Source organism: Triturus cristatus, chromosome 1_2, assembly GCF_964204655.1.
Source record: "Triturus cristatus chromosome 1_2, aTriCri1.1, whole genome shotgun sequence".
Lineage (NCBI taxonomy): Eukaryota > Metazoa > Chordata > Amphibia > Caudata > Salamandridae > Triturus > Triturus cristatus.
In genome coordinates this window covers 1,010,954,026-1,010,966,057 of record NC_140580.1, presented here as the reverse complement: position 1 = coordinate 1,010,966,057, position 12,032 = coordinate 1,010,954,026, and the positions used below count along the sequence as shown (strand labels likewise).

Sequence of the window (12,032 nt, the reverse complement as noted above, 5' to 3'; positions counted from 1 at the left end):
TACTGATACTAGCCCACACTCAATACTGTATACCAACCCAGCACTAGAAATTATACATTTGCAACCTTTTCAGTACATCAAAACACTCTGAAGTGGCCAAAATTTGATATAACTGGTGCTACTGACAACACTACAAAGGAAATAAGCATGGACTAAGCAAATAGGTCTCGCCTTTGTCCTCTAATGGCTTTGCCACTGTCTTTAGTTTATGCTGTACAGCTTTGCCAAAAGTGCTGATGTTGAACAGCATAAACAAAAGGCCAAAATAAAGGTGTGTTGACGCTGCGCCATTTTGTAGGAGTGCGCAACTATCGTAAAGCATGCATGCAACACTGGTGCCATTTTATTTATTGAATAATCACAGATGGATCAGAAAATAGAAATAAAAATGAAGTAGTACGAAAGCACTTTTATTTATAAAGCAGAAGGGCCAGAAGCAATTTGATGCCTGACCTCCTCCCAAAAAGTGACTGCATGGACTGGGGAGAGGAAAGAAGGACACAAGGGTGGAGGGCGACAGAGAAAAAACACATGATGGAAAGAAGATGAGGAGAAGAGAGAAACACAAGAGATAGAAACACAGAGTGCACGGGAGAGGGAACCACATGGGTGCGAGCGAGCAACACAGATCGGGCCGGACTGGAATCCCAAAGCAGCCCAGATATGGCCAGTCTCGCCATGAGCACAGAGCAGAGGGGAGAGAAGCACATGCACTCTGAAGGCAGGTTTAAGCGAAAAGAAAAAAGTAGTTGTCTAAATACACAAGTAAACAGCCTATGCTCTAGGGGTGAGAAACACAGGATGTACAAAGCAAGCCACTGAATAAGTGATAATGATCATAAGACTGCTCGACCTCCAAACGAGAAGCATTACATAGAAAACATAGAACCCAACAGATGAGGCAACTGTATTTTGAGCTGCACTTATATACTTATCATAATGCACCTTTTAATTAAGTAAATGACCTTGGTTTATGTGGTTGCACTCAAGATGAAAGGATCCAAATCTTTCTACTTTTCATCAACAGAACAATTCCTACAACAGAACAATTAATTTACTTATTAAACGTTAATCCAAAACTAACCTGCAACTTGGGAACAGGTTTCTACCTTAGCCTCAACGCAGCATACATTACTTCTCCATATCAACACAAAAACATTCAAGAAGGTTGAGAAAAACAGAATTAAAAAATATGTAATAAAAAATAAATTAATCATGTTCTAGCGTTTGTAATGTCCATCTGCGGAACATTTTAATTTAGAGAATAATTTCTATTCTTACAAAACTAAATATAAATCCATTGACACTGAGAAATCATTTGCAAAGGCCTGACAGAGTAAAGAGGATATTCAATGTCTCATTGAAGTTAGTCTGCTTCATGACAGAGATCTACGTCTGATTGAATTGGTAAAAGGTTTACCGTTCCTTGACCTAATGTAGGCAAGAAGGCGTTTCCTTAACTTCATGGAATGATGCAAAGGAATATTTATATGGCCCTTAATCCGATTCCGTTTACCAAATGGCTTCAGAGTACACCCTTGTATTAAGCCTTTGAAATAGTGCATAAGTTCGTGGTCTGGTTTTTGAGCCTTCGTATCCAGAATCCACTGATCAAACTTGTCCAAGTCATGCAAGTTAATGCCGCGGATTTGCCTCATCATTTTATACAAATCACTGTAAACAGGACGCAGAGATCTATAGATCTGGAAGGCCAGTAGATCGAAAGCATAGCCCTTAAAACTATCAACTGTGTGGATTTGTAATCCTTTCAGCACCATTGTAAAATAATATGCTACAGAGTCAGCGTGTAGTGGCTCCAAAATAGAGTAAAGGAGCACAGGCCAGCAGAGACGAATTACTACTTTGTAGGTAATTAAGTGTTTCCACAAAAGTGACGAGAATGATGTGTTCAGTATGGCAGAGCGAATGTCCTCGTTTTTCATCAAGCATAATCCCAGCGGTGTTAGGTCTGTGTGCTTTGTGTTTGTAGGCTGATGCAGTGAAGGTGGCTCCGCTGCTACCTCACCCTCATCAGATTCGGAAGCGCTGAAATTGGAACCTGCATTCTCGTCTAACAAACGGCAAATGACGATAGTGGATTCAGTCGGGGAAACTGTACTCACACTGGGCAAAAAGAAACATACTGCAGATTTTTCAGGAACATTAGATTCCGCAGCAATAACATTGGTATCTGCCTTTTGATTTGATACCCTGCAAGCGTTATCATTCACTGCAGATAAAACATTGGTAGGTGTATCATCAATGCATGCACAGTCATCATCATCATCTGATTCAGCAACACAAATAGAGTCATCATCCTCCTCATGGGGCACAGTGCACACATCACCAGTTTCAATCTCTTCATGGGGCACAGTGCACACATCACCAGTTTCAATCTCCTCATGGGGCACAGTGCACACATCACCAGTCTCAATCTCCTCATGGGGCACAGTGCACACATCACCAGTTTCAATCTCTTCATGGGGCACAGTGCACACATCACCAGTTTCAATCTCCTCATGGGGCACAGTGCACACATCACCAGTCTCAATCTCCTCAGGGGGCACAGTGCACACATAACCAGTTTCAATCTCCTCATGGGGCACAGTGCACACATCACCAGTTTCAATTGTGACAGCAGTAGTATCTGCATCAACATTACAACCATCTCTTATTATGGGCAATTCACTCCGAAAGTTAGTTACAATAGCATTATCAACAAGGACAGTGTTTTCATCGTTGCAAGACACACAGCAATGAATGATTAACTCCATGGCTTCTTCAGTCACGAGCATGACTTGCTTTGGTAAAACGGTCAGCAACTTTGGGTTTTCAAATGTAGTTTTCTTTTTCAAGTTCTTCTGCTCAATAGTACTCCAATCATGAGTTAGTCTTGTGTAGATGAATGGTAAGAAAGTCCTCATAATAGGAGACACAAGAGTCTGATAGAATTCGGGAGGGCATGAGTCCACCAGAGGCTTCAAAAAGTCACGAACCATGGAAATGAGCCTGTAGTCTGGAATGTTTTCCAGGTTTGCAAAGGCAGATTCAAGAAGACGGGTAGAAAGGTTGTTAATGCCGAAGAAATCCTGATTTAGGGAAAATGTGCCATGTCCTAAAATACTGAAACAGAAAGAATACAAGGTGCAGAAAAATCCCTGCATTCTTTCCAGTGCAGTTTTGTATTCTGGTGGGTCATAAATGTCCAGCAAAGGTTGTGGAAGGTCTAGGTTAGACGTATTCTCCAAGCCTGGTATACTTAGGACCTCTGCTAATTTTTTACCCATCTTGGACACTACCTCTGGCAAATAAAGCAGATTTTGGGTCTTTATAAGAACAAACACATTGTCAAGTAGTTTTAGAATCTGTTCACTGCATGGGTTACGGCAGATTGGTTCCCCATTGGGCAGAACACCAACAACAAATCCTCCAGTCTTAGCTGCTTCCACATCAGCAGGACAACAAGACCACCGCAACACTCCAAGAATCGTAGCAACACAATGGATTATTTCTGAACTATTTAGATTCAGGTCACTTTCCACAGCTGTGTTTGTGAGCTGGAGATCGGCACACACATATGAGACCAGTGTTTCCGGGTCAGCAAATACCTTTTGCATCTCATTAGACAGCCAGAATGAAGAGACTGGGGCCATCAGCTCTTCCAAATAAACTTTCTGACAATGATAATCCTTGAATTGGTTGATAAATATGACCATGGCTTCAATAAGTGTGCTCTTTTCCATCTGTGTGAGCTGCAGAAGCTCATTACACAGCAACTGCTTTATGTGGTTAAACAGCATCTCAAAGTAAGGTAGAAGGAACTGAGCTTTGTCTCGACAAATAAGTTTTACACAAGAACAGGCATCTCTTCTCCCACTCTTCAGAGCATGAGACTTTGGATCCTTGATCTCTTCAATACCTTCAAGCAACTTATTGAGAACTCGAGGCAACCACTCATTTTTAAAGTTAAGTAAAGGCAGCAGTGTGCATATATTCAATGGAGCACAAGTCAAGATGAGAGGATATTTTGTCTTAAAACTCAGAAGAAGTTGGAGCAGATCTATTCCTTCATTCACTGGTAGTCTCCGTTTCTGCAGATTTTTGGACAGGTTTTTAACAATAATGTTAATGAAGAATGAGACTGCTTCCCACTGATGATAGGAGTCTGTGGAGGTGCAATAGAAGCCATCCTGTGTCAATGAATTTATGGACACAGAATCAACTGGAGACAACAGTTGGTGTTTAAGGAACTTGCTAGCCATCCTGAAACAAGTATTCGGGTCAAGACGGCATGCCAAGCCAATCACCTTCCTTTGCACTTCTCGAAAAGATTTTAAAAAAACATGAAAATCGTCATCAGTGAGAAAATCAAAGCGAGAATATTCACAACTACGGCTACAATTTTTGGAAGGGAAGCATACCATCATCAAGTTTGTTCTTGTGGCAAGTAGATATCTTGGGAGCACAGTTAGCAAAAGAGGGTTATGGGATAAGTGTTTGTGGCTAAAAAGTTTCTTCCACGTGCTCTGGGTTAAGTAACGTAAATAATGGCTGCTACGTACTGTGAAATCAAGTAAAGAGTCCAGATATTTACCAAAGGTAGGCGGCACATCCTCAAAATTAATTGTATGACAGAGCTGCTCACCAAAAGCACAGAGGAGTTGGCACCGCTTTTTCAGGAATAAATAGCGTCTCTCCGTTAGCACTTCCCCAGTTGCTGTTCCTGGGAAAGGGAAGATATACGGTATGACAACATTTTCGAACAAGACAAGGAGTGGCTTGCTATCACAGATTTTCCCAATGTGATTCACCACAACAAGCAGGCCCTCTGCTGCCTCCAGCTGCAGATCGTTATCATTCAGTAAGCACCACAGGGAATCCAAGAGCTGGAAGTTCTTAGCGGTGATCAATTCCAAAGGCGCCAACTTAACATAATGTGCCAGAGTATTGATGGCAGCTGTTATTATGCGGCGGTGCACCTGAAGCTGGGACGTAGAGGTCTGATCCGATTTCGAAAGTTGATAGTTCTGGACACTGTTATTTAATAAAGAATGCACCACTTCCAAGAAGCCATGGATCCGTAGGTGTAGGGCATGACCTAAACCACTCATCTTCTTGACACTCTTTACGGTTCCCTCATCCTCGGCCAATCGTAGCAAGATGAGCATAGCCAGCTCAGCCTGTGAACCCCGTTTTTGGCATAGGTCACGCAGATCAGCCAATAGGTACTGCCAACGCTTCGGCCAGTTACATCGAATTAACTGCACCACAACACGCACCAAAGCCTCTTTAATACAGACGTCTTCTTCTAAAATATGTTTTGTCCCATTTAATACCAAGCCCATAACGCTGTCCTTAAAGCGCATCCCCTCATTTGTTGAAACGTCGACCATGACGGCACTCACGTGATGTTGTAACACTTTAAGGGCATAATGTCGCACATGGGTGTTTTCTGTTTTCGCAGTCAACTTCAAACTGCATGGGACACGAAGCACGGCAATATCTTTGAACTCGTCACAGAACTGTTGGGCCTCGGCACGCCGGTGGAGGCTGGTGGCCGGGTCCATGATCAATTTCACCGCTTCGGTGAGCATATCACAGACGAACTTTATTTCTGCGGCCGACATCTCTCAAAACTGCTAGGAGCATGAGTTACCTCAACTGAACGGCGATTTATTTTGCACTTTTTCAAACCGGAATTTCCGGAAAAATGTCTGTTTCTGTCAAATCCAGTCGTTAGAAAATGTTTAAGATCCCATTCCATGATGGCCGCCATCATACGTTTACTGAGTATTCTCTTGTGGTTACCCCAGGGGTGCTTCACCTGGCGTATCTCGGAGGCATCAAAGAACATAATTTCCTTAATTTTCGGGAATTATGATGTTAGACGAAGCAGGTAAATAACCGAGTTGCTACTAAACATCACAGATTAAAATAAGTTATATTTACTAATACAATTAAAATAATTGCGGTAGTTGTATTGCAGGTACCCCTGGGGGTCTTATGAGATAATACTTTTGAAGTTTATCTTTGTCCGTTTTCTATACGTGCAGTATGAGATCCGGAAATGCTCGATTGCTTTCAAAATATACTTCTGCAAATAATCTAGGATTTTATGATGTTGTATTACATTTCTGGGCAACCTTGGGCTATAGTGAAGAAACTTCCTATGGACCCCCCTTAGTGAGCACTTCATTGCCCTTGAGGGCAACCCAAGGAAAGAGGTAAACCTGGTCCTAGGGGGCGGGCCACAGCTGAAGACAAGGGAGAGAAAAAAAAATCAAGGGGCGGAGATGGAGGTTAACAAAACAGCTAGACCCGGCATAGGAAGAAGGGGGAGAAAGGCAGTAGCAATCCATAGCAGAAGGCTGAGGAAAACAGCTGAGAGCAAAGCAGCAGGAGATGGCAGAGCTCGGCGAAGGGAGCAAGAACTAATAGCTGAGAGTGGGAGACAGGAAGCAGACTACACGGCAAATACCTCAAAGAACAAGATAGATTCTGGAAGGCTCATTTCAGAGGGAACGAGAGGTATTTCTGGAAGTAGTGGGAGAAAGCATAGACGAAAATTCAGAATGTGCGAGGTTCAGGGTGGAGAGGGAGAAGCTGGCTGGAACGAGAGAATTAGTGCATAGGAGAATTAGTGCAAAGGGAAAGGGGCACTGACAGCTGCGAGCCATTGTAAAAAAGACCCCTATGGACATATTGGAATGTCTCAGTGCAGGGTTGCTGATAGGGAAGTCTTAAAACAAGAGGTGTAAGGAAGGAAACCGGGACAGGCGTGACAGCGCCAGTCAGACGCTGTACCCCACTGGAATTAGAAAACAGACGAATAAACGTTTGTAGTTCTTCGAACAGTGGAACCTTTGTAATTTCTAATTGTCAATGGCAATGGATAGGGAGCCAGTAACCAAGAGGCAGGAGAGATGTTGTACTTAGTATAAAGACCGGTTCTAAAAAACTGCAGGGTCGGTGTTAGAAGATAGACCTAAACACAGAAGAAGTGTTGAGCTAGATTATAAGGCAAGGGCAGGAGTGTACTACAGCCAGTCTCCACAACAGGCGTACAGTGCTGCGTTATTGTTTTTAATGGCATTCGTAGCAGAAATGTTCTGTGGACAGTCATCAGGAAAGGAGCTCTTCATGTCTGTTGTAGCCATAGCACATTTTGCATGTTCTGACAGCTGTAGGAGGGGATGTCATAGGTCTGCATGGTAACAGCATGGTCCGAATTAGTAGACACTACAGAGTGCACATTTTAGGGTATTGCCATGGACTGGAGTGTAGTGACCCAGTGGGCCAATGGCCCGAATGCTCGTGATTATTGGAGAGTAGGTCCGGTGGGTTTGACGTCAGCCTTTTTAGTAAGTGTGGTAGGTAGGAGAAGCTGTACCCCAAGTGCCACACCATGCTGGCCTTGGAGCCCGGCAATGTTGCTGTTCCTGATTGCGTTCTGCAGTTGGGTTTGTGCTGTTAGAGGTGTCGAGGTGATGGAACCAGAAGAGAAAAACAAGCTCAGGTAAGCGAAAGACCTGAATTTCCTATATTTGCCCGAATATAAAATGATACATAGACCGCAGAAGAATAGGGATTGCCAGTGCTTAATTTGTAAAATAACTGCTTCCACGTAGCAAAATGCTAGTATTAGAAGTATTGCAGTAAAATTCTGTATCCAAGGACATCTTTTCAGCTGTGTTAGTTTCTTTGGTGCCATAAAACAACACAAAACTTGCCACCCTTTACTTACTGGTGTGTATATCAAGTAGTTCATAGAGGTGGACGAGCCAACAAATTAATAGGGAGAGTTGAGCCATGGTTCTGGTTCAGCTCTTAGAGCTAAAGGGGGGTGAGTCACTGAAAGCTTGAGCATGAAACCTGGCTCTGCCATAGCTTAATGTCCTGTTGGAACTTGAGCCCATAAGGAGCCGAGTTTTCATGTGGCTTCTGTCTGCCATTCTCCCTGTATCCAGGATGTAGTGTTACAGCCTTAGCTCTCGACTTCGGAACTGGGGAACCAGGTTCCAGTCTCTGCGTCGGCTCACTATCCTGTGATTGTGGGCAAATCAATCTCCCCATGCCTTTAAACAATGAATGGTGGGCTTTTGTCATGTATCTGGTGCTCATGTAAAGCGCTACAACACCTTCAGGTTGAGTTAACGCTATATAAAAGAAGACAAAGAGGTAAAAACAAAGCCTTAACTTAAGGACAGAAAAATAGGTACTCATTTATTGGCTGATTTGTACAAAGTAAAACCAGAAAAACCTGAATAAATCGCAGCCTCCCTGCTTGGATTGTGTGATCTTAGACAAACATTTTGTTTTCCCTAAAACATTTTTTCTTCATTATCGTGTATAAAAGTACTTTCAAATATGTGCGTTCAGAATACCAGATGTCCAATATACCATTGTGTGTGACTTAATAGGCTATAATGTTGCTCCATAATAATCTGGCCCACTACAGGGTTTACATTACAATTGTCTTGCTTCTTAGTTCACTAATGGTGTATGTTTAAAACTATCACTTTTAATAAGTACTTTTCAGTGCAACGTATTAATGGCAAAGCTTCTGCATGTTGTTGAATTTTGAAAATACTTTACCATATTTTGCGTTATGTTTGTATGATTCACATAGCAAACATTTTTATGGCTTGACTTGTACATGGGCTCTAAGATCCGAGCCAGACCTTTAGCTTGGCTCTCCCTGTTAATTACTTAGCTCGCGCACCTCTACTAGGAGTCTGTACACAAACCGAGCCCTGAAAATGTTGCTTGAGAATTCAAAAAAGTGTATTTAACATGTAGAAGCTTTGACATTAATACATCACGATATAGCACTGCACTGAGAATTACTTATTAAAAGTGATAATTTTTTAAATATGAACCATTAGTGAACTACGAGCCGAGACAGTTGTCATGTAAACCGTGTATGTGGCACACATATTTATAGAGCAACGTTATAGTCTATTAAATAACACACAATAGGGTTTTGTACAACTGTTTTTTTCAACCCACATATTTACTTTCATACTGGATAATGAAGAATAGGTAGTTTTGGTGAAATAAAATATTTGCTTAACATCACACAATTTGTTTGAAAGCCACAATTTCTCCAGGTTTTCAGCCTTCACTTTTACAAATCAGTCAGTAAAAGAGGGGGTGGGGTGGCTATTATTTTCAAAGATTCATGGGAGTTAGTCTCCTCCGCCCCACTCTATATACAAGGCATTGAAGGCCTTAACTTCTGCCTCCAAATCAATCCCTCTTCATCCTTTGCGGGCACTCTCATCTACAAACCACCTGATTGTGTAGCAAACATCTGTCCGGATCTCTGTAACCACATTGCTCCAAAATCGGTATGTGAAAGGCAGCGAGTCTTCTAAGACCCTCAATGCTGCCTGGTGCAGGGTTCCACCTCTAATTCACGTTGGGTTCGCTATCAAAATAATGAGGCAAGCGCTGGAAACTGGAAGACAAGAAAAAGGTTTATTTCTCATGAGGAGATCACGTCAACTGCAGACACCGGGATGTCTGAGGGAGGTGTTCTGCAGTTAATTCCTTTGGCTCTTCCTTTTATACAGGTTTGACACAATGCATTTGTTTCATCAACATGGTTACACAAGCTTGGAGTCCCTGCCCCGGTCAGGTTGTCACAAAAGCCCAACAGTAATTCTCTTCCCACCCAGGCCAAACAGACAATCTTATCTTGCAGCTGGACCTTGCTTCAGGGTTTAAAACATGTGAGACCGGCCAGATCTAAGAGTCCGTTCTGTTGATAAAAACAGGTCCCATTGTTGGTAAAAACAAGTCTTGCTGTTTACAGTTCAATAAATCATGTTGCAAGAGTCTTTTTGGTGTTTGGAACCTGTTTGTGTAACTAGGTGTAGTGAGGGGTAGAGTGTCCAAAGGTTTGCCTGTAAACAGAGATGAGAGGAAAAACGAGTTTGTGGCGCTGAGGTTTGTTGTGGCAATAGAGTTTATAGCCCCCAGCACACATACCAGGTCGGTCAGAGGAATGCTAGTAAGGGCAGGGTAAAACAAAGGTGACCAACAGAGTACAAAATGGCTGTGATAGATTAAAATGACTGTAGCTTATGTGCACATAGAAATTTCCACCAGACAAGATGGCGCAGGCAATGTTCATGATTGTCATTTTGCTTTTAACAGTGGCCCCTTTGAACATACCTAGCCAGCTTGTCAGTCTATTTCGATCGCCATAATGTCCTGTATCTCTTGATCATACATTACTCTCATTTTTGTTAGCTGAGTGTCCATAGTCTTAGGGTGCAAGGTAGTTATGCAAAGAGAACACAAAGGTGGTATACAGTGTATACCCAAACAACAACCACATATTGTCAATACTGGGACCAAGAGAATCATTGATAATTTCCAACCCCACTCCTTCAAGATGCCCCAAAGCCAACTTCCAATTGTCCAAGTCTCTGATCCCTGATGAATTTCTGAAGACAGTCTATGGAGATGTTCGATTGCTTCATAGACAGAAGGTGAATTATCAAGAATGTATTCACAGCAGCTGGCACCGATGATGCGGCATGCTCGTCCACGGTCCGCCAGTACCACGTCCAGGACAATGCGATTTTGCAGGGTAACCAGACGGACCGCTTGGAGCTCAGCAGTGTTGTTGGTGAGGATGCCAGCAGTGACGTTTAGGGCGGTCTCTACCGCTTGGGACAGATGTCTGAAGGCTCGGCTGTTTGCCATCGGACCCCATAGCGGGATGAGCCCTTTTGCTGCGTCGAGGAACTGTGATGAGGCAGAGTCTGCTTGATCAGTGTCTTTAGAACGCTTTTCTCGATGATGCTCTGCACGGGCTGTGTAGGTTGGTGGAAAAACAAAGGCGATGTAGCACGTGCCCCTCCAGTTTCTTGGGAGCCAGGTGTAGGCTTTGGTTCCACAAAGTACATATTGGGTGATGCAACAAGCGCTGGAGGGTTGGCAGTGTTCAAAGTCCTTACAATGCTACAGGTGCTGTGACCCACATTCTTAGTCCCACGTCCTTCAATGCATACAAGGCCAGAGACGTTCACCACATATAGGGCTACAGTCAGTGTTGCAGCAGTTCTTTTCTTCAGGTAGGAAAATGTGGCTCTGTTAGGATTATTGAACACTTGCATTTCCACTCGTTCTTTGGAGGGGACATTCATCGGGAATGTCGCATTGAAGGTGTGAGGGCAGAAGGGGCGGCTGCCCTTCCTGTTTTGTTTCGCCAGAACTCGTTGTAGAACTGGGCGATTGTTTTGTCGGAAGTGGCATTGTCTTTGTAACTTTCTTGTAGGAGCATCATCCAGGCAAGGCAAGATCCGTGAATAGAAAAGGGCGAAGCGATGAAAGGGATGGAATGTTCAGTCGTATGTGGTAACAGCCCACAGACCCAACAGTTGGTAGCATTGGTGGCAAGATTGTGCTGGTGCAACATCTGCACGAAAGAATTATTCCAGAATTCTTTGCGTCGTTCTCGGAGATGTGGCGGTAGTGATACCAGGTAGTGTTCTTTCTTGGTGATTGGTTGCATGGTGGGTAACAATGTTCTGTATGCAGGTGCATTCTCTTCAATGATCCAGAGTGCGACCATTAGCAGGAGACAGGTGAGAAATGCGGCTACAAGTGTCTTTGTGCTGTGCAGGTTAGCAGTCTTGGTGTCTTTGCGGTGGCTTTGCAGGTGTTCAGTTACTTCCATCATCTTCGACGAGCTCAACAACTGGTAGGACCACAGACTTTTGTCTGGCGCTTTCCTGGTAGCGTTGTTTGACTGTGCTACCGATCTGAGACCTTGACTCAGTTAGTGGCCTGGTCGTTGGAGCTCCCTCCTTCATCGATCTTAGGTTGTACCCTTTCTTGGATGGCACCGTGCGGTCGGGAAATTCTGATAGTTCGAGGGTGTCTTCTTGTGGGTAGCAACTCGGAGCTGGTCGGTTCTTCGCGAGTACTTCCTCTTGCACCTCCACCCCTTCACAGGTTGCCAGGGTTGGAGGGACTCGCTTGCAATGATGAACGTGCAGCCAGTTTTGTTTTCCTTC

At 43.5% G+C, this 12,032-nt stretch overlaps 3 protein-coding genes and 1 pseudogene across 6 annotated transcripts in view; 2 read left to right on the top strand and 2 right to left on the bottom strand.

Annotated features, from left to right (window-relative positions):
• Nucleotides 1–12,032, top strand: part of LOC146868592 (uncharacterized) — an 895,771-nt gene that overhangs the window by 815,468 nt on the left and 68,271 nt on the right. The gene's annotated exons all lie outside the window — the stretch shown is intronic.
• The window catches only part of SLC31A2 (solute carrier family 31 member 2), a 183,002-nt gene that overhangs the window by 165,116 nt on the left and 5,854 nt on the right, over nt 1–12,032 (bottom strand). The gene's annotated exons all lie outside the window — the stretch shown is intronic.
• On the bottom strand, nt 395–5,715 carry LOC146868594 (exportin-5 pseudogene; annotated as a pseudogene). The gene has a single exon (XR_014963061.1). The product of XR_014963061.1 is annotated as an exportin-5 pseudogene (transcript).
• LOC146868591 (ER degradation-enhancing alpha-mannosidase-like protein 3) overlaps nt 5,477–12,032 on the top strand; it is a 276,166-nt gene continuing 269,610 nt past the window's right edge. The window contains exon 1 of one of the 3 annotated variants that reach the window (XM_085611786.1): nt 5,477–5,586. Coding sequence is in view for 1 of the 3 variants with exons in the window: in XM_085611769.1 (XP_085467895.1) it covers nt 7,269–7,516 (248 nt within the window). In the remaining 2 variants the exon portion in view is untranslated. Of the gene's footprint in view, nt 5,587–6,289; nt 7,517–12,032 lie in introns of those variants that run through there. The other 2 variants (XM_085611769.1, XM_085611776.1) reach the window with 2 other exon arrangements.